The sequence below is a fragment of the Lipotes vexillifer genome, unplaced genomic scaffold (assembly GCF_000442215.2).
Source record: "Lipotes vexillifer unplaced genomic scaffold, Lipotes_vexillifer_v1.1 scaffold751, whole genome shotgun sequence".
In the NCBI taxonomy this organism is placed as follows: domain Eukaryota; kingdom Metazoa; phylum Chordata; class Mammalia; order Artiodactyla; family Lipotidae; genus Lipotes; species Lipotes vexillifer.
Window position 1 is genome coordinate 364,150 of NW_006799727.1, and position 20,964 is coordinate 385,113.

The 20,964-nt window shown below is 48.5% G+C and overlaps 1 protein-coding gene across 1 annotated transcript in view; it reads right to left on the bottom strand.

Moving 5' to 3' along the window:
• Positions 1-6,715: 6,715 nt before the first annotated feature.
• The window catches only part of DGLUCY (D-glutamate cyclase), a 49,013-nt gene continuing 34,764 nt past the window's right edge, over positions 6,716-20,964 (bottom strand). Inside the window, 2 exon segments of the mRNA XM_007472379.1 lie at positions 6,716-6,910; positions 12,426-12,553. Coding sequence (XP_007472441.1) covers positions 6,716-6,910; positions 12,426-12,553 — 323 coding nt within the window.

The window sequence follows — 20,964 nt, forward strand, 5'->3', positions numbered from 1 at the left end:
CCCTACACAGATTCGCCTCAATTCATCTTCTGTTTCTATCTGCCTTGAAGCACCAGACCCGGAAGCCTGCGACTTTGTGTGCGTGTGTGTGTGTGTGTGTGTGTGTGTGTGTGTGTGTGTCCATGGTTAAAATGCCAGGGTCTCCATGACAGCTCTGCCCCAAGCCACTGAGGCTAGGGTCATGTGACTTCTGGCAGTGTCCCCTGCCACACAGACTGGAGTGCCTAGCAGTCTCAGAGAGGAGCATGACATTCTCCCCAAGTTCTTAGAACAAAACGAACAACATGGAGATGCATGCTCTGTTATCTCTCAGCCCAAAGCCCCCGGGGTGAAGCTCCACTGTGGTTTAAATAGCCCCTGTGACAAGAAGAGGAGGGGGCCTTGGGCTCGCCTTGCCTCCTTGGCCCTTCAGCACTGCTCCTCTGCCAGATGTCCCACCCCACCCACCTGGAGAGTGACAGTGGGCCCACGGGCCACATGCAGACCAGGGTACTGACCGCCATCTCTTGTTCTGTCCTGGAAGGCTGGTGACGGGGCTCTTGCAACTTTGTGCCCAATCTCTCCTGCAGCTTCGTGCCCAATCATATTAAGCCTCTGCCTGGGGGGTATACCAAGGACCAGAGGAGCTTCTTGCTCCTCCAGGGACCTGCCCACCTTTTTAGAAATGCTAGCCCTTCAGATTTCCTGGTCGGTGGGCTGGAGCCGGTTCTGACTTCCCCCAAAGACCTGGGATTTGAGCTCTCACAGCTAAGAGGCTAGGTGGGCTCAAGCCCGGGGAGGGACCAGGGATGGGAAGATAGAAGCTGGCGTCAGTAAAAGATTTCTGGAATCTGTTAAAGGGCTGCCAGGGAGAATATTTTTTTCAGTCTCTCTTCATGTCTCCCCTCCCCTCTCCCAGAGGTAGATTCACCCTGAGTTTCTTAATCCTCCCATCAGAGGTGTCCAAAGACTGATAGCCCAGGGTGGGTGTGCCCTAAGGAAGTGGGGTTCCAGGGCTTGCTCTAGCTCCTTCTGGATGGCCTTCTATAACCTGGGGAGGTTCTCTTCCCCTTCACGGAGGAGGAACTGACCAGGTCTGCAGGTAGCCAAAAAAAGGCCACCCAGCCCCAGACCAGGATATTACAAGGGCAATGACACTGGTTGAGACCTCCATGCTTCCTCATTCCAAATTTCCTCCTGGTTTGATCTTAAACATGGACATCCCCATTGGGATAAACTGGCATGAGCTGAGGGCAGTTCCATTTCCTATCAAGAGTTGTATTTTTGTATTGTCCTCTCTTTTATGCCAAGTATACATGTGTTGGACCATGCAATGGATTTATGTAGCAAACTTGAGTCTGCAAATAAAGCAAAGTAACCAGCCACAGCTGGAGTGTGCTGCAGTTCTTATGGGGAGGGAGGGTCTTCTAACACCAGGGGGATCTAGAGGGCCCATGAAATACCCAACAGAGTCAGGAAGGTCCAGGGATTGACCTTTTCTCAGAGAAAACTTGAACAGCAATTAGGGGATTTGTCCTTGATTATCCAGTAGTGGCCAAGAAGGATGAAGCCTTCAGATGAAGTAGGGCCTTCTTCCTCTTGAGATTCATGAAGTGTCTTGAGCTCTGCAGCACGTTGTTGCTAATCCACTCTGGGACTTAATTTGGCCACCTCCCCTCTGAAGACAGAACTCAGCCGTGCGGTTTGGGAAATACCATTCCCTGTCCTTGGTCACAGGACCCCCTTCTACCCCCCGAATAGCTGCTCCCCACAGTGAGGGAGGGCTTGATCAGTCCCCTCATCACTAGTGAAGATTGCCAAAGCAGGAAGGCCTGTTGTACGCACCCCTTGGGGGGCTCTTCTTACTGTTCGGGTTGTGTTTGGGGAGCCCCACGTTTAGTGATCAGCCTTCTTAAGCTGGAGCATCTTCTCAACAGTGGCACCTCCATGTTTATCATGAAAGATTAAATGCATCCTGTTAAAACGTAAATTTGGTTTTAGTCACTTAATCCTTCCCTGGAGTCAGATTCCTGGAGCCCTGGAGTGCTCTGGAAGAATGGACCCTTCCAAACAGACAAAATAAGAATACTATTGGGGATTAAGACTCCTTTCTTTCCTAAGATAAAAGGTGGAAGAAAAGGTCCATCTGGTTTGGACTGAAGGTGGCAAAAGCAATTAGCTTCCTTTCTCATTCACCACTGTTGCTTAGTAAGATGAGGGCTCATCTTCCTGTTTGTACACACTGGTCTGTGGTTTGGCCAGACAAGTGTGGGAGAAATTTTCAGCACAGAATACATCCCCACCTGCAGCTTTTCTCTGGCTGGTACAACCAAGAAAGAGCCAGAATCTGGACCTCCTTGGTTCAATGCTTTTCTGAAAAATGTGCTTCTTGCAGCTCGTGATCCTGCAGCCTCCAGGAATTCATCTGGCAAGATGACGGTCTTTGATGGCAAGAACCCTGGGGTCACAATGGTGCCCAGTGCTCTGGGGAAATGGTGTGTCAATTCCATTTGCTTTAATTCAACAACTATCAGAAAGACGTTGGTAGATTAGACATTAGCTATCAGTGTTAGAAAGTCCTGCAGAGGTCATGATCTCCAATTCCTTCCCTATGAATTATCCCCTGTATATCTCCCCAAAACGACAGCCCAGTTTCTCTGCAAGTACCACCAATGACACCAGTTGACTACTACCCAAGACAAGTTATTCCAAGGTTGGGCAGAAAATCTTAACTCCTAATGAGCCGAAGTGGAACCACTTTTCCCACTGGCCTTAGTTCTGGCCTCTGGAAAGACATGACCCTTTAGGTACTGGTATTTGAAGAAAAGTCTCATATCCTACTTCTCAGTGTTAAATCTCCAAGCTTGTATTAGACAGGGCTGGGTTATACTGCAGTAACAAATATACCCCCAAATCACATTGCCTTAAAACAATAAAAGTTTATCTCCTGTTCATGCAAAGTCCGACGAGCAGCTACTTTCTGGCAAGTCTTTTTCCCAAGTGACGGCAGTGATTCAGGATTTGCTCATCAAGAGGGTCCATCATCTCGGGCTCTTCCCCTTCCATCCACAGAGGCAGGGGAAGCAGCACAAAAAGAATCTCACAGGGGGCTTATGGCCAAGTCTGGGAGTAGTTGGTATCCCTGCTACTCACATTCTATTGGCCAGATCCCAGTCACGTGGCCCCAACCTAACTACAAGGGAGGCTGGGAAATGTAGCTTTCCTATGTATGCAGGAAGAGGAAGCAGAATTAGTGAGCATCCAGCCAGCCTCTGACATACAGATCTTCAAGCCGCCTCCACTTAGGGTTTGAGCAACGCCCACTTCTTCAATTGTGGTGCTTGGATCTGAAGTGAGACAGTCTGTCCAGCCTGTGCTGGGGAGAAAGGGACCATTTACCTCACTGTGCTCCTACTGGCGTAATGGCCTTTCTGGCAAGCACATCACATCACTGACATATACTGAGTTTATGTGAATTGCTGTTAAGCCACACTTCCGTCCTGCCTAGAGCAGTGGTCTTTTGAATCTGAGAGTTACTCTGTAGAGCCAGTGGAACCCACATGGAATGGGCAGAAAGTAGTAGAATGCAGGGCGCTGGCGGTCAGCAGGGCCTGTGCAATGAGAGGCAGGAAATGACCTCAGAGGATTGCCTTGCCCAGCTGAGCGATGAGGGGGGCACTTGGCCAGAGGATAGCCGGGGGCTAAGGAGGCCTGACCCCTTTCCTGGCTCACTTCACTTCTAATCCCACCTGCAGGGTCTGTGGGGCATGTGCACCTTGATGTGCCCAAGGTCTCCAGCCTGCCCTTGAACACCCACAGAGTATCCCAGGTACTGCTTACCAGGATTCTCTCTCAGTATTCCTAGAAATGCCCAGGAATGCTCACACGCCTCAGGAATCCATCCTGGTGGATACCAGAGCCCATCTCTCACCCTGGGCCTCCCCACTATTCCTGTAGGTCACCTCTTGTCCCCCTGTAACCAGCTTCTCGAGGTCAGAGCCATGCCTACCTACCATGCTGCCTCAAATGTGCACACAGGCCTTCCCCAAAGGACAGCCAAGACTAGAGTGAACTTGAGCAAAACTTTACTAAAGGCCTAAGCGGGAATCATATTGTAGACAGAAAAACATAAAACTGGATCCTAGAGCTCAGAGCTCCAGTGGTCCCTGGGCTGGATCCTGCTAAGGGATCTTCTCCTGGCCCTTTCTTGCACCTTAGCCCCTGCCGCAGGGCCACAGGCCTGTCTCTCCCTGCAGGGGGACCTTTGAATGCTTTGCTCCAGAACTAGGACCTGTACTCTCAGCTTTCTTTGGGCTCCACCCAGGTCTTAGCCTCTTTCCCAAATGACTTAAATCTCTCCCCATAAACTTCTGTCCACAGGGAAGAGAACCTATTACAGTTTATCTTCAGTAACTGAAGCCTGTTACAGTCAGGCTTCAAGCTTCTTCATGCCAGAATAGAATTCTGCTATTACTACTGCAAAACCAAAGGCCCATTAGTGTGTATTCCCCAGAAATATGAGTCAGAAAAGTCCTGGGAGCCTTAGCAGATGGTGTTTCATCTCTCTCTAGCCATCAAGATTTCAGCAATGCCAGGATGCACTCTCAATCAGAGGCCCCCGTTACACGGAGCTCTGCAGACCCAAGTCAGGGACACAAACTGTAACTGGCGGAGACCTGGTCAGTGAGGCTTAGAGCTGAGGTGGGTTCACGGATCTGTGAGAGGCCACAAATGGAGAAGGAGGTGAGCACATTACAGTGGCCCTGATGCCACACCAGCAGCAGCACAGACACGTAGGTGGGGACTCCCCACCAGAATGACAAAGGGATGTCAGGACAGCACCCACCCCAGCTACATCTGGCCAAAGGCTTCACCACACCGTGTGTAAGGAGAATTGGAAGTTAACCCCAGATCATTGAACTACACACTTAGGTTTTGCTGTTGAGTGTACAATTTAATTTCTATAGTACGTGTTCCACGCTTTACAACGTATGCCCCTAAAAGAATCAAACTTGACATGCTTAAGGAAATAAAACAGGCACAATAAACATTTGGGGCCAGAGCTGGGAAGCAGGACTACTATTTCTTTTCTTTTCCTTTTTTTGCGGTACGCGGGCCTCTCACTGTTGTGGCCTCTCCCGTTGCGGAGCACAGGCTCCGGACGCGCAGGCTCAGCGGCCGTGGCTCACGGGCCCAGCCGCTCCGTGGCATGTGGGATCCTCCCGGACCGGGGCACGAACCCGTGTCCCCTGCCTCTTCTCAACCGCTGCACCACCAGGGAAGCCCATGGACTACTATTTCTGAACTCAGGTCCAGCTTCTCATTGCTCAAAAATCAATACTCGAGAGACAAGTGTTGGTAGAAATGGAAAACGTTGCTTTTAATCAGAAAGCCTGCAATCTGGGGAGAAGGTGGACTAGTGTCCCCAAAACCAGCACCAAAGATTCTGCTTGGCCTTGAAAGTTTTTAAAGGGAAAAGGGAAAGTCATCTCAGTTAATCATTGAGATAGGGGATCAAACTCATTGACATCTCCCACTGCGTGAAAGGCTCGCTGACTACTAGTCATCTTTCTTTAGATGCTACCTCGTTCACATAGTTTGTTCTTGAGATCACTGAAGGGGAAGCTAGAGAAGAGATCTGGTCGTCTGTTAATTATTCTTCATTTTTACTTCTTTGATCTACAGAAAGAACCAATATCTTGGGCATGGTATTGTGTGAGCAAAAGATTTGAAAGGTGTGCTTGGGCCAGAGATGAGTGGAGCAAGGGGGTGCCTGGTTTAAGGTTAGTTACAATATAATTTTGCTAACGTGACAAGACAAAAGCTCTGTCCTGCCAAAAGCTGCTTACATTACCCCATCTAGATGATCCAGCACAAGATACTGTACTGGTTCAGTACGTGAATGTAACGGGACGTGGTCAGCGATTCTGCTTCGGATTTTGTCGGGGAATGTACAGTGGGAAGTTGTGAAGGAGATAAGGGCAAACCGATGAATTGTCCAAGAGGACTCCGTGAGTGATCTAAGCCCCGGAAGGTCCTGACCCACCCCCGGGCTCTGGGAATGTGGCTGCCCTTCTATGCAAGGAGGGCAGAGTCTGGCTCTGGAGTCGGGGGTGAGCAGATGGGAAGGAGGTGGGAGAAGTGTCAGGCTCTGCGGCGGGGGGATCAGGATGTAAGGGGGTAAGGGAGGGGGAGGGGCACAGGGGAAGTGATGGATGGAGATAAATCTTTTGCCTAAATAAACAGAATGTTGTTTGAAAAAGAGAGCATTTCGAAGGTATAAATATTTTGTTGGTGGTGGTGATGAGTAAACCTTTAGTGAAGCCCCAGAGCTTCGTAATATACACTACACATTTGTACATTTTGCTGTTTCTTAATTAGCCTGGGGGGTTATTCAGGACCCTCTGTGTCTGCCTGGAAGTTCATTGCTCACTGGCGTCCCCATTAGTGATTGGTCAGAAGACTCTCAGAGCAGACTGCGTGGGTGGCCTGAAGAAGCCAGGGTGAGGAGGTTGAAATCAATGCCTCCTGGCACTTAGGAATAAAAGCCACAACTGGGGACCCCAGAGGACTGTTTTACTTGGTCCACATCACCTGCATTACCCGCCGCCCCCAACCCCGACCCAGGAGGTGGGCACTCCGTGACCCAGGCCAGTGTGGAGCACGTTGCTCACCTAGGGCCAGTATTTATCTGCAAGGCTTTTGTAGAAGAAAGTCGGGGCCCTCAGGGAACTCCCTAGATCCGTCTAGTACGCACCCCCCATGCCTGTAATGCGCATGGTCGCCCTTGCGCCATGGTGACGTCTACCAGCTTCTGGATCATCTGGGCGTGAGTGCCATGGAAGGGCAGCCTGTCCACCTCCATGCCTAGGGTGCCCGAGACTCCGCTCCAGACTCCATGCTGCACCAGGATGCCCAACATTTTTTCTTCCTGGAAAGAAATGGGGCAGAGATAGAAGCAGTGGAGGGGGAGGAAAGAGAAAGAAATACATACATTTATAAGTGGAAAAAGAACGTTTGACTTGACACAGTCTCTTTTTTAAAAATTAAATGTTGTTTAAAAATACTAACTCCACTGGAAGACTCATAGTGAAAAGTAACAGTGTCCTACATCACACCTCATGGGCTCCCCAATCCACTCCCCAGAAGCTGCTACTTTGAACAGTTTGGGCTGTTTCTTCATGTAACTGTATAATATGATTTTTATGGAAATCTGCATTTTCTTAACAGACGCTAAAGATTCACTTCTGCAGGGGCAGCTTGGCTACTTCTTGCCAACCTAGCCCTGCCCAGCTCTGCATTATCTGCCAATGGCCTTTGTGCCAAGAAGGCCCCTGTTCCTCCTGAGAGTTCCTCCTCACTATTAGCCTCTGTTAGCCCTGCTTCAGTCACCTTCTAGACTTTACCCGGTGCGGTTGTGGGAGAATCTGGAGGGAGCAGAGCCACGGAGAAAATGCAACCGCATCCTGGGTCCAGCAGGCAGAGTGGTTTAGAATCAGACAGATCTGACTTGGGTCTTTCCTGGCAGGTGTGTTAAACCTCTCTGTGCCTCAGTGTCCCCATCTGTATAATGGGGAGGTGGATGATAATAACAATGCCTCCTTAGAAGGTTGTTGTGAGGATTAAATGAGAAAATGCAGGACTTCCCTGGTGGTCCAGTGGGTAAGGCTCCGTGCTCCCAATGCAGAGGGCCTGGGTTCAATCCCAGAACTGGATCCTGCATGCATGCTGCAACTAAGAGTTCACATGCCACAACTAAGATGTCCACGTGCCGCAACTCAGAAGACTACATGCCGCAACTAAGAGTCTGCACGACGCAACTAAAGATCCCGCATGCCGCAACTAAGACACGGTGCGGCCAAAGTTAATTAATTAATTTAAAAAAAGAGAGAAAATGCAAGTAAAGCACCTAGCACGGTCCTTGGCACACAGTAGGTGCTCATGAAATGAGGTGGATTATTATTGGCAGGGCTGGGTCCCCTGGTCTTTAGCCCAGAGCTTTCTTCCTTTGACTTGTTGATTTTTTTTAAAAAGTGATCTGATTTGCTTTCTTCCATTTCCCTCCAAAAACAAGGTGCCAAAGAACCACTTGTCTAAGCCACTAACGTGTCTGTCCCTTGTTGAGCAGTTCAGGTCTCCCTGAGGAAGGTGGGTCTTAGGTGAAGACACAGGAGAGAAGATGGTGCCTGAGGGGCAGAAGTCAAGCACAACCTCCTCCTTCTCCTCTACAGACAAAGGAAGGAGACAAAAGGATCTAGAGCAGGTGGATCACGACAGACCAGAGGAAGGTTCTCATCTTCCTGCTCAGGCATTTGCTCATTCATTCCATCACCCATCAAAGTTTTATTGAGCACCTGCTTTGTGCCAGGACCTGAACCAGGGATACAGTGGTGAATGTGACGTGGTCCCTGCCCCCCACACTCCCGGGGGCGTCACATTCTAGACGACTGATCAGGCAGGCACAGTCCATGGGGATCAGGGCACAGAGCAGGGGCCCCCAACCCCATTTATTGAAGTGGCTCAAGAAAGACTTCCTGGGGGAGGGGCAACTAGGACCACAGGTGACAAGAGCAGGAGCGAGCCGAGCCAGGGGCTGTGGGGAGCACTCACTGAAAACTTTTCAGAACAAGGGAGAAAGTGTTGGCAAATATCACCTAGGACCTGTCTCTACTCGCACCTGGCCTGAGAACCTGTATTTCCACTCTTCCCTGGGGCCCAAGGTAGGAGGGAGGCCCGGAGCATTTCCAGGCAAGGCCTTTGTCCAAGAGTCCCTTCCCAGGGGTACCCAGCCCAGAATGGCATCTTCCGTCAATTGTCTGGACTTTATTCTCCCAGTTTTCTTCTCCATTGGGACATATCCTCTCTTTGTGGGGCAAGGCTCCTGGGACCACAGGGCCATTTCCCCCTAGCACACTGCCTGCTCCCACCATTCACATCCTTCTGGGTCCCAGCAGGGCCCTGGGGGTCCTCAGGGTGCACGAGGTCAGTCAACAGCTTAGGAACTGGCTGGCACTCAGCGCCCAAGAGCCACAGGGACCAGCTGGGCCAACGGTGACTGCCTGCAAATTCCCAGGAATCCCTAAACGACCAGACCATCTTCAAGGAGGCCCCACCAAGAGGAGGTGGTGGGGCGGGGAGGAGGACTGACCGGGGAGTGGCTGGAGACACAGGGCCTGGGGGCTGCCACACCAGTCCAGGCCGAGACAGTGGGGCAGGAGGAGAGAGGCAGGGGACTGAAGTGGGCAGAGGGGGCAGGGCCTGGGGCCTAGTTCATTGTGGATGCGGAAGGGAGCCCCAGGATGACTTCTGGGTGTCAAGGCTGAGTGTGTGGGTGGTCACTATTGATTCATGCTTGGCGCATAATGGGCTGATTTTCAGGCGACGCTGCTGTTCAGAGTGGGAGACAGTGGGAGAAAGGGGCCTCCCGGGAAGTTGGAACTGCTCTGCACTGTGACCCTGGTGGTGGCTGCATGGGTGTGTACGTGTGTAAAACTTCACCCACTGTACACTGAAGCTTATGTGCTTTACTCTGCTAGCGATACCTCAATGTAAAAAATATAAAGAAAGTGGAGTGGGGTGAAAGTGCTGGAAGAGAATGGTAGCCAGGATGAGGCCAGAAGTCATGTTCCTGCCTCTCTGTATCATCCATCCAACTATTATCCATTGATCTATCAGGCCATTCATTCATCCATCCAGCTAGCCAGCCTACCAGCAGTCTGTCCATCCATCCATCCATCCATCCATCCATCCATCCATCCATCCATCCATCCTTAGTCCCTCCTGTAAGGTGTCATCAATCAGCTCTTGGCTCCTGATAAGCTCTGGGAAACGTCCTCCAACAATTTGTTTTGCCCTCAAGTAAAACCCCTGGGGCACAGCCAAGGGCCAGAGTGGGCAGGGTGTGCCCTGGATGTTGGTGGCCACCTTCCCTGGGCTCCTCAACATGGTGCCCACTCCTGCTACAGTCATGATCACATCCGCTGAATATGGAAGGCCCTTCTTATAAGCAACACACAGAACAGGGTTGAGGGACATTCCTCCGCTCCTAACCAGCCAAACTTCACCAAAACTCAGGCCACAGTTCTGTCCGGCATCTCTTGATGACCCAGGGGTCTCCATGGAGTGACCCAGTGAACTCCAGTAGGAAGACTCTAGTTATCCCCTGCACAACGCACTGCTTCGTGTCTCTGCACCTTCACTTCTGTGAGTCCTGCTGTCTGGAAGGTCCTTCCCACCCTTTCTCACCTGGCTCCTTATATCCTACTCGCCCTCCAAGACCCAGTTCAGTGCCACCTCTTCCAGGCAGCCTTCCTTGAGCTCTCTGAATGAGCCAAGCACCTGTTCTCTGTGTCCCCACAAGCAGTGCTCACAGTTCTAGCCCAGCTCCTGAAATTACCCCCCCGCTGCCCCCGTGGACCCTGGGTTCTTTACCCCTCATTATCTCCCAGAACAAGGCTGGGCCTGGCCCAGAGGAGGGGCTATACAAAAATGTGTTTGTAATTTTGGTTTAATGATGTTCCCTTTTATTTTCTTTATAAGAGTGGTACATTGTTAATATATTTATGAAGACTGGGTGGAAATGTGGAAGGAGAATTTCCATCCCCAGAGGGTAAGCGTGGGGCTGCGTGAACTTGTTTGGCTGGGTTCAGTCTTTTGTGTCTGTATGAATCAGGAATCATGTGTGAGGCGGCCTTCTGAGTGTTTTTTTCCAATTCAGATCCAGGAAGTGTAAAGAAAGCATAGAAGGCTCTCTGGGCCCCTTTAGGGCAGACCATTTACCCTGAAAATGTCACTTTAGCTGCACGACTCCCCCTTTCCCCTCCTCTCCTGCACCCTGGCATTGCCGGAAACTAGGAAACTACTGAGCCACATCAGGAAGAGCTCAGAGTGTGGAGTCAGAGAGCCTAGACTCAGTTCTGCCTCTTAGCTGTGTGGCTTTGGGCAAGCCACCTTCCCTCTCAGGGCCTCAGCCCCCTCCTCTGTAAAGTGGGGATAACAAACCAATCCGGGGAGGTGTTGGAGAGAAATGGGGGCGGTGCAGGAGGGAGACAGACACAGAGGCAGAAGGAAAAAGGGAGCAGAAAGGGTGCAAGACAATGTAAAAGAAGGACAGGAAGGAGGCAGGGAGGGGCTCTGGATGCAGATGCTTCGCACAAGCGAGGGGCCCCAGGACCTCAGCTGCTGGCTGGCTGGGGGACCTGCAACAGCACCAGCCCCATCTCAGCTGCTGTCTCCAGGCTCAACGCTCAGGAACCTTCCTGTCTCCTGGATCGCCTTCCCATCTCCCCATACCAGCCTCTGCCACGACGCTGAGAACCCACCCGCTAGTCCAGGGTCTCAAATGTGGTCCCCGCAGCAGCAGCAGCAATATTGCCTGAGAACTTGTCAGAGATGCAGATTCTCTAACCCATCTCAGACCTCCTGAATCAGGAGCCCTGGGGCGGGCCCCACTGTGCGCTTTAAGATGCCCCTGAGGTGATTCCTGCTGTCTGGAAGGCGCCTTCCCATCTCCCCATACCAGCCTCTGCCACGACGCTGAGAACCCACCCGCTAGTCCAGGGTCTCAAATGTGGTCCCCGCAGCAGCAGCAGCAATATTGCCTGAGAACTTGTCAGAGATGCAGATTCTCTAACCCATCTCAGACCTCCTGAATCAGGAGCCCTGGGGCGGGCCCCACTGTGCGCTTTAAGATGCCCCTGAGGTGATTGCTGCTGTCTGGAAGGTCCTTTAGATGCCTCTAAACTTGGAAGAATCACTGCTTTAATAAAGCACGGCATCCATTCATTCATTCATTCATACAGTCATTCATTCAACAAGGATTTACCAAGCAGTGGGTTTCCCTCCACTAGCTGCTGGGAAAGCAGATACGAAAGACCTGATTCCTGATTTCCAGGAGGTTTTTTTTGTTTTGTTTTTTCCTCATTTAGCAATCTATGCCTTTGGGGCGGGGGATAAGACTAGGGCAGGCTTAAGTTGCATGAGACTGTTTGGACTGTCTGGGAGTGGCCTTGTGGTCAGCCTGACGGAACTCGAGAAACCTCTCCCGCGACCCTGACCCGTTCCCTGTGTCCGAGGGCTCCCTCCTCGCAGGCCTGGGCAGTAGCTCTGAGGAGAACAAGGTCTTCCTCACACTGAACCAGAACCTCTGCATTCTGGCCTGCTTTTGTCTATCATGCGGCCGAGGAGGGTATCTGTGCCCCTCCCCCAGGAAGCTGTTGAGATCTCAGGCCCCCCCAAATCCTCTCTCCAGCAGGCCAAACACCCCAGCTCCCTCTGCTGTTCTCCAGGTGTCCCCAGCCCTCCCACCTTCCTGCCTGCCTGCCCTCAGGCGAAGCTGTCCGCTCACAGGTGAAGTCACCTGTGACCTGGGATTTAGATGTAAAGTCTGGGCTTTGGCCCCAATTTGCTGTGATCCAGTTACTCTGGAGAATTCCCCTAGAAGGTGCCTGGTAGAGACTGATGCCCGCCACCAGCTTCTCTCTGGGGTGGGCGGGTCCCAGCTCTGCGAGGGGCACCAGCTGGGGAGGGGGCTTGAGGCTGGAATCGGTGTCACGAGAGCCGTGGGAACTGAGGCCTGAGGTAGGAACAGCCGCATCTCCAGGGGCCCATTTCGCTGCCCGGGGTCCAGGACCGGGAGCAGAATGCTGGAACCACTTAGAGGACTGGCTGGCCTTCTCTCTTTTTGTTTTCCCTGAACGTATATGTCAGTTCACGTAAGTCAGCCATGCGTGTGCACGTGTGTGTGTGTGTGTGTGTGTGTGTGCGCGCGCGTGTGTGTGCGCGTGTGTACGTGTGTGTGTGTGTGGAACTGCACACAACCCTTCACAGTTGGCTCTGCAATCAGAGGAGCTCACTCAAAAGCTACCCAGTGGGACCCCGGTTCCTCGCTCAAAGCCCCCGCGTGGCTCCCTATTACTTCTCAGGTAGACGCCTCAGTCAGGAGTCGTGGTTTGCTTGGATCTGGCTAATGTGACCTCCCTCTGCCAGGGGTTCGTAATGGCCCCAGACTACTTGGAGACTCTGATGAAACTAGGGATTCTTGCCCAGGAAAATCCATGTATGAAACAATTTTGCAAACTGTTTCGGAGGACTTGAGGGCCCCCTCTTTGGGGACGCCGGGGTCAGAAGCCCCCCTCTGCTCCTATCACACCCTGGCTTGCTGCTGCCGACTTCAAGAGCAGTCTCCCCAAACCAGCACTAAGCTGGTCCCCATCTCCCAGCTTTTGTTCCCGCCGGTCTTCCTGCCCAGATGCCTCCCCTTCCACTGGCTTCATCCCTCCCAGCCTTCAGCCCACAGGGTCCTCTCCCCACCTTGGGCCCTCACACCTTAGCACCGTGTAGGATGGCTGATGGTGCCAGCAGAGGTGTCAGTGCCCTTGCCGGGTTGTAAACTCCTTGGAGGGAGATGCTAAGGACACCTCCAGCTACCGCTATGAATTGTCTACCATGGGTCAGGTATTCCGTTCTTCCAAGAATGCTGACTGCCCCTATTTCACAGAGGAAGAAAATGAGGTTCAGAGAGGTTAAGCAACCTGCCTAAAGTCAAATTAGAAGGAAAATGGTCATTTATATGAGATCTCTCATAATGATTTAGAGTCACTAGTAGGTCAAAGTCCAGTCCAGTGGTTGCCTGATGGGAGACTTTTGTTTTTGTTTTTGTTTTTGTGGTACGCGGGCCTCTCACCGCTGTGGCCTCTCCCGTTGCAGAGCACAGGCTCCGGACGTGCAAGGCTCAGTGGCCATGGCTCACGGGCCCAGCCACTCCGCGCGGCATGTGGGATCTTCCCGGACCAGGGCACGAACCTGCGTCCCCTGAATCGGCAGGCGGACTCTCAGCCACTGCGCCACCAGGGAAGCCCTTTTTTAACTTTTCGCTTTATTTTCCCTTAACAAAATGCATTCCCATTCCTTATACCTTTTAAACATTTTCCTTACATATGAAGATGTTTTCCTTATTTATTTTAGTAGTTTTATGGTATATTAATTAGAATTCTTAACCCTTAGAAAACTTAATTTCTACTGAAAACTAAGAAGTAAGCAATTGTGAACTGTTTGTTATACCAGTATTTTTAAAATACATTTCATAATGTATAATGTATAATAGACCCAAACATCTTTAGGTTTTTTTTTTTTTTTTTTTGTAATAAGAAGACAAAAGTAGGTAAACTTAGACTTGTTTAGCAATTAATATTTCAGTATTTTATCTTATTTTGAAATGATCTAGACATTCAATGAATTCTCATCATTTAACTTACCTTAGAAAAACTCTAAAGTTTTAAATTACCAAAAGATTTTCGAAGTTATTTTTAAGTCTTACCCCATTTATATCAATATTTATCTAAATAATTTGTTACCAACAATTATGTTTAGAGTACTCATGAAAACTTCATGAGACATTAAAGTCAACTATCATCCCAAGCTATTCTTCTTGCTGATAAACTTCGTAACAGACATAACGTGAACTTATTTGATTAGTAAACCCAGGTAGAATAAAAGTTTTATATTTAATGCTGATAACTCTAAAGACATGCCTATTTTAATTAAAACAGTAACTTTAAATTTGCTTTTATTTACTAAAGGTTAATCTTAGATCATGTGAACTCGAAAAATCTTTGGGTTAGTCTGTTATATTTAGAAATATTTAATTCAAAAGTGCTTACTTTTAAGCCAATTAGAGTCCTTCTACAAGTTACTTTTGGCAATGCCATCAGAAGGTAGAAAAATACCCTATCTATAAGATACATGCATAGATATGCAGACAGACACAACCAGAGGCCTCATAGCTTTCATTTTAAGACTTTAGTCATGAATCAGGTATAGCAATATAAAACTCACTAGTTCATAAACATCAGTTGCATTAAGTTTATCCACTCAGATGGCAAAGGCTTCTTACTATACGTGGAAAAGACGTTTAAGATTTGTATTTGTCCTTGACAAATAATATTAATTAAAGAAGCTGTGAATTAGATTTTGGGTGAGGGAGCACTTCCAGCAGTTAGTAATTTTTTTTTTTTTTTTTGGCTGCGTTGGGTCTTCGTTGCTACGCTCGGGCTTTCTCTAGTAGAGGCGAGTGGGCTTTCTCTAGTTGAGGCAAGCAGGGGCTACTCTTCGTCGTGGTGCACAGGCTTCTCATTGTAGTGGCTCCTCTTGTGGAGCATGGGCCTTACAGTGCGCGGGCTTCAGTAGTTCTGGTGCAGGGGCTCAGTAGTTGTGGCTCACGGGCTCAGTAGTTTTGGTGCACAGGCTTAGTTGCCCCGCGGCATGTGGGATCTTCCTGGACCAGGGCTCGAACCCGTGTCCCCTGCACTGGCATGCGGATTCTTAACCACTGTGCCACCAGGGAAGTCCAGTTAGTACTTTTGAAAAGATCTTTTTCCCTTTTTTTCCCCCCAGGTCCTACTGATAGATTCCCCAGGCTCAGTCTCAGGTGACTGTGGGCTGTGCTTACATTTCTGATTTTGTAGAGATTTACAAGACAAAGACAGTTGCTTTCAATTCCACAAAGAACTGGGCTACTGCCTAAATGATATCAAAAGGCTGATCTGCTCATCCAACCATATTTTCTTTAATTTGCTTCTTTATATCAGGGAGAAGATTTCCAATTAAAATGGAAATCAAAAGATTTCTATGTTTTAGAACTTCAGAGATCAATGCATCATGCCTTCAAAAAGTCTGCACAAGGTATTCAGTAAAGGCCCTCTTTATGAGTGCTCAAGTCAACCCCAGACCAATTCACCCGAGGGGCAAAAAGCCTCCACCATTGCTCCTATCAGGCCCCAGTATCGGCCCCCAGTTTTCATCTCACATTGTGTGGGCTCAGGCAACCCTACTGACTCTCGTTATCATGTCTAATTAACATTGCCCAAAGGGTGTATTTATGTGCCTTGTTTTACAATACCAAGCAGTGGAAACATTCCCCAGGGAGATGCAATGTCTACCCCGACAATACAATCAGGCAAAAGAGACATAACCACCTTACATAAAGCCCATTCAAACATTGCAATTTTCTTACAAGCTTTCACCTCAATTTCATCAACTCTTATACCTTTGACCATAGCCTCCATTAGGACCCCATCAATAAGTCTCTGTCTTACAAACACTGGGTGGGAGAAGTGTTCCTGGCCAGACATAACATCCATTCCCATAAAGCATTCCAGCAACGTTGTTTAAGCTCTTCATATAACACCCACTCAAACATTCTGACTTTTATAATCTTATCAACTCTTGTACTTTTTACTTTTCTCAATCTTGTTGTAGCCCAAGTCGGGGTTCCACTGATGGGTTTTGGTACCACAGCTTGTGAGGTTCTGGCATCAAGGAGTTCCAGAAACTTCTCTCCATCCCCCTGCCATCTCCCCACTCTTGTGTAAAAGGCTTTGGGTCTGCAGTGAGGGGTTGAGCTAAGGGACCCAGGCCCTTTTGTCAATCTTGAACTCAATTAATCGACCTAATTCTTGCCCCAAGTGATTGTTGGTTAGGTTTCACATTGTAATTTTTGCCTTCCAGTTTAAAAAATTTCTCCAAACTGAAGTAAGTAGAGAGGACTTGTTTGGGGCCCTTTAATGTTTTGGGGACCAAAGAGCGTCCCTTTGGCCCACCTAATCTTAGACAGTGCTGTATTAGAAACCTTTCTTTTAATCCCATCAATGTCCATTTTACTTATCCCATTCCTTAATAGCCATCTGAAGATTTCCATCCTGCTGGGACAAGTCCCGTGAGTCTTTCTGATTCCTCTTTATTCTGCAACTTTCAATATTTGCTTTATTTACCTTCTTAACAACCCTTTAACACTTTCTACCTTTTGGGGAAGAGTACCTTGACTTTCCCCTTGGTTTCCTCCCATTCTCTTGTTAATTAACTGAATGCTTTTATTAGCATCTGTAAGACCCATGAGGGGAAGCTGAGACACCAAATTTGATCAGGTTTCCCAAATGTCTTTTGTTTTGTTTTGTTTTTTAATTAAGGGAGTTATTAGGGTTAGCCATTATATTTTTTTTGTTTCCACCTTTTAATTTGGTCTTTCCACAGGTGCCAATAAAACATCTGTTTACAATGAGAGTTCTCTAAAAAAGTTACCAATTTAGAAGTTTTTCCAATTCGAAGGATCCATCATCTGCTATTGACGAATAGTATCTTAATAGCAACACAAACCAATAAGTCTTTTTATGCCTTAACCGTGGATGAAAGAGGCATCCCACAAGCACGTAAAGGACACAGCCCTAACAAGATCCAGAAATTTCACTCCCCAAAATAGCCTAAGAAAGTGGAGACTTTTGTTGCATCACGAATAAAGCAACAAAGGTTGAACAACAAAGGCCCCTTATGGACTGGACCCTTTATGACAAACTCCCCTGAGAGCTGGCATGGACACACAAAGAGACACCAGTCAGAAGCCTGGGTTGTTACCCGGGCTTCTGACCAGTTGGCTACAGCTGCTTGGAATCCCAGTCTATCTGACTGCAAAATGCATACCAGTATGTGTACCCTTCTGATGGCAGAGACCAGAGAGAGTTTTCTCACTGGTCAGCAAACCAAGCTCTTCAGGATTTATAATAAGATGGAAGGAAAAAACTCATCCAGTTTTTTTTTTTCGTTTTCTTTTTCTTATGAGACTAGCAAACTCACCAGTGTGCCGGGCCAGCCTGGACAACAAGCTTAATGGACCTATGCCTGCGTCCTACCCTATGGAATTTCCTTCTTATGACAAACAACACAATAGAGAGATAAAGAAAAACAATAACCATCTTTGGGAGGAAAAGGATCAACAAATCAAGAGTACTCTGCCTGTTTTCAAAATAAGAGTCTCTGGGTCCAAGGAACTAGCTCCATAAATATTTCTCCTGTTAATCTAACTTTAGAAAAGCAATAAAGGGCTCTTACCACTATCGCTTCCAATAGACCCTGCAAGCAGAGATCTGGGAGACTGACTGACAGGTAAGAACTCTTACCACCTGTGGCTTCTGTCAGTTGTCCCAGGATCCCTTAGCCGCAGCAGCTTCAGGGAGAGTAGTATCCAGCCAGTAAAGGGAAATCCTGCTGATTATGCCAACTGTCGGGGAGAAAGGAATTTTCCTCCATCTTTCTAGCTTCCTCTGGCTGGTATAAGAATTAAATTGACATGAGTTAGATAAACAGGAGAAAATAAAACAGGAGTTTAATAACATGTATACATGGGAGAGGCCCAGGAGAACCGAAAAATTCACCTAAATGGCCGAAGCCCTCATCTTAAATACCATCCTCAGCTAAAGACAAAAGAGGATGTTGGGGGTACTGGTTTGGGACTTCAAAGGGGAGGAAGGCAATGCACATGGAGATGGAAAAGCAAATGTTTGGCAAATGAATGTTTGCTGGGTCATATAGAGACAACAGGACACAGGGTGGACTTTGATCTCTAGGCCATGCTGAGTTTCCCCCACTACACCTAGCCCGTATTCTCTGCAGATAACTCTGCTTATAGCTCTATTCTGGGAACAGGCCCTTTAACTAAAATCTTTATGCAGCTAAGGGGGAGCTAAAAAGAAAAACTTCTGAGTCTTCTGTTTCTTAAAAATCATCATCCTCTGTACATCTGTAACTAACACAACATTGTAAATCAAATATACTCCAATAAAAATTTTTTAGAGATCATCCTAAATTAATCCTCATGCCAAGGAGACAGATTATTTTTTTAACTTTTTTGTTTTTTTTTAACTAGATTTATTTATTTATTCATTTATTTTTGGCTGCATTGGCTCTTCGTTGCTGTGCACGGGCTTTCTCTAGTTGCAGTGAGCGGGGGGCTACTCTTTGTTGCGGTGCGCGGGCTTCTCATTGTGGTGGCTTCTCTTTGTTACTGAGCACGGGGTCTAGGTGTGTGGGCTTCAGTAGTTGTGGTTCATGGGCTCTAGAGCGCAGGCTCAGTAGCTGCGGCGCACGGTCTTAGTTGCTCCGTGGCATGTGGGATCTTCCCGGACCAGGGCTCAAACCCGTGTCCCCTGCACTGGCAGGCGGATTCTTAACCACTGAGCCACCAGGGAAGCCCCAAGGAGACAGATTTTGGGGTCACAAATTTTGCTCCCCAACAGGTTCATCACCCTGCCTCTAAGCAGCAGAACTCAAAGAATGGCCCCAAGACCAGTTGCACGTGTAGTACCTGGGAACTTGTTAGAAACACAAATTCCTGGGCCCCAGCCTAGACCGACTTAATCGAAACTCAGCAAGGGAATAGGGGAGCAAACTGAGTTTTAATAAGCTCTGCAGGTGATTCTGATTCAAGTTAAAGTTTGGGAACCATTGCTCTAAACCATCTGGGTTATGCACTGTTAGTGACCAGAAGAGAAGAACATTCAAGCTATAACCCTAGGAAGCCATTCCAGGACTCTCCCTTATGGCTAACCTGAATCCCTCACGCTGCATGGAGGCCCACCATCAGAGGGGTTAGGTAACAGCTCCAGCATGCTGTGTTGCATCATTTCTTCTTGTGCTTAAAGATCACTCCTAGGTCCGTCAGAAGCCAAAAGTGGGTTTGTACTGAGTATAAGAATTAGAAGCCAACATGCAAAACGAAAACATGCTGATTGTGCTGTGATGAGTTGATAGTATTTTTGTCCTCCGTCACCCTTCACTACCGCCTTTTGAGAATGTCTGTAGTATTGTTATGTCATCTTTTCAATTAAAAAAGTGAAAGGTATGCTGTATTCAAGCATGGCTAGATCATGGGGTACATAGTGGAGATCAGGGAGATGAGGCTGAGAGGGTCCCCAAGACCAGGAAAAGGGATTAGACTTGAGCTCATATTCAGGAGCCTGTTCTGGGAGGCCCCCTGTGATGTCCCACTGCAAACTTTGATCTCTGTAGGCACCAAATAGCACAGAAGAATACACCTTTAGGGCCAAGGCACCATTTGCTTGTGGACCCTGTCGTGGGTTTTTTCTCTTCTCACTTCCATCATACCTGTCTGACTATGGCTGGGCCTGACACCTTGCTGACCAACCCTGGTGTCAAGAACCAAGGATGGAGTCAGCAGGGCTTCTGTGCCTCCTAACTCACTCTCCTTGGGAGATCCGCTACCTGCCTACTGCCCCCTCTTGACTGCCCCTCTTGGAAAAAGAATAGCAAATCTGCTGTGACTACCCAGCCCAGGGCCAGCCTGGGACACTTTGAAAGGCTTTCTCTAATCCTCAAAGACACTCACTTTCTGGGTGAGGCCAGTGAAGCTTGGAGATAAGAGCTGCCATCTCCTTACTGATTCCAGAGCCCTTGATCTTTCTTGTCTTTGCTGAGCTGAAGGAGCAGACAAACTTCTCTGCTTTCAGGCCCCAGCAGCTCCCAACCCTAATTGGATGGGCCCCTTTCCATCTCTCTCAGCCCCAAACCACAGATTTTCATCTGAAACTCTCATTCCAGATAACAGCCCCTCTCTCCCCACTGCCAACTGGGATCAACTTTTCTCTTTGGGGAACTTCACCTGCTGCTAAAATCGCATCAGTGATGCAGTTGGCCAAGCCCTTGAGATTTGTTCAATTATACAGAGAACCTACATTCTGGGTGGCAGATAAACTCGAGGAAATCTGAGGACTTCCAAAGAGATTCTCCAGAGGCTCCCTTCCCCTGAGATCCAAGACCCCAGGATAAAGGGGACTAGTAAATAACAGACCTGCCGACAGCAAGCAAGCTCGGCGCGCCTGAGGGGTAGGGTTTGTCTGGGTGTCCCAGCAGAAAAGCTAACCCAGGGTGGAGACCTGAGACATAAGATGTTGAACATCTTTTCATATCCTTACTTGCCATCTGTACGTCTTCTTTGGTGAGGTGTCTGTTCAGGTCTTTTGCCCATTTTTAAACTGGGCTGTTTATTTTATTATTAGTGAGTTTTAAGAGTTCTTTGTATATTTTGGGTAACAGTCTTTTATCAGAAACGTCTTTTGTAAATGTTTTCTTCAAGTCTGTGTCTCGTCTTCTCATTCTCTTGACATTGTCTTCTGCAGAGCAGAAGTTTTACATTTCCTT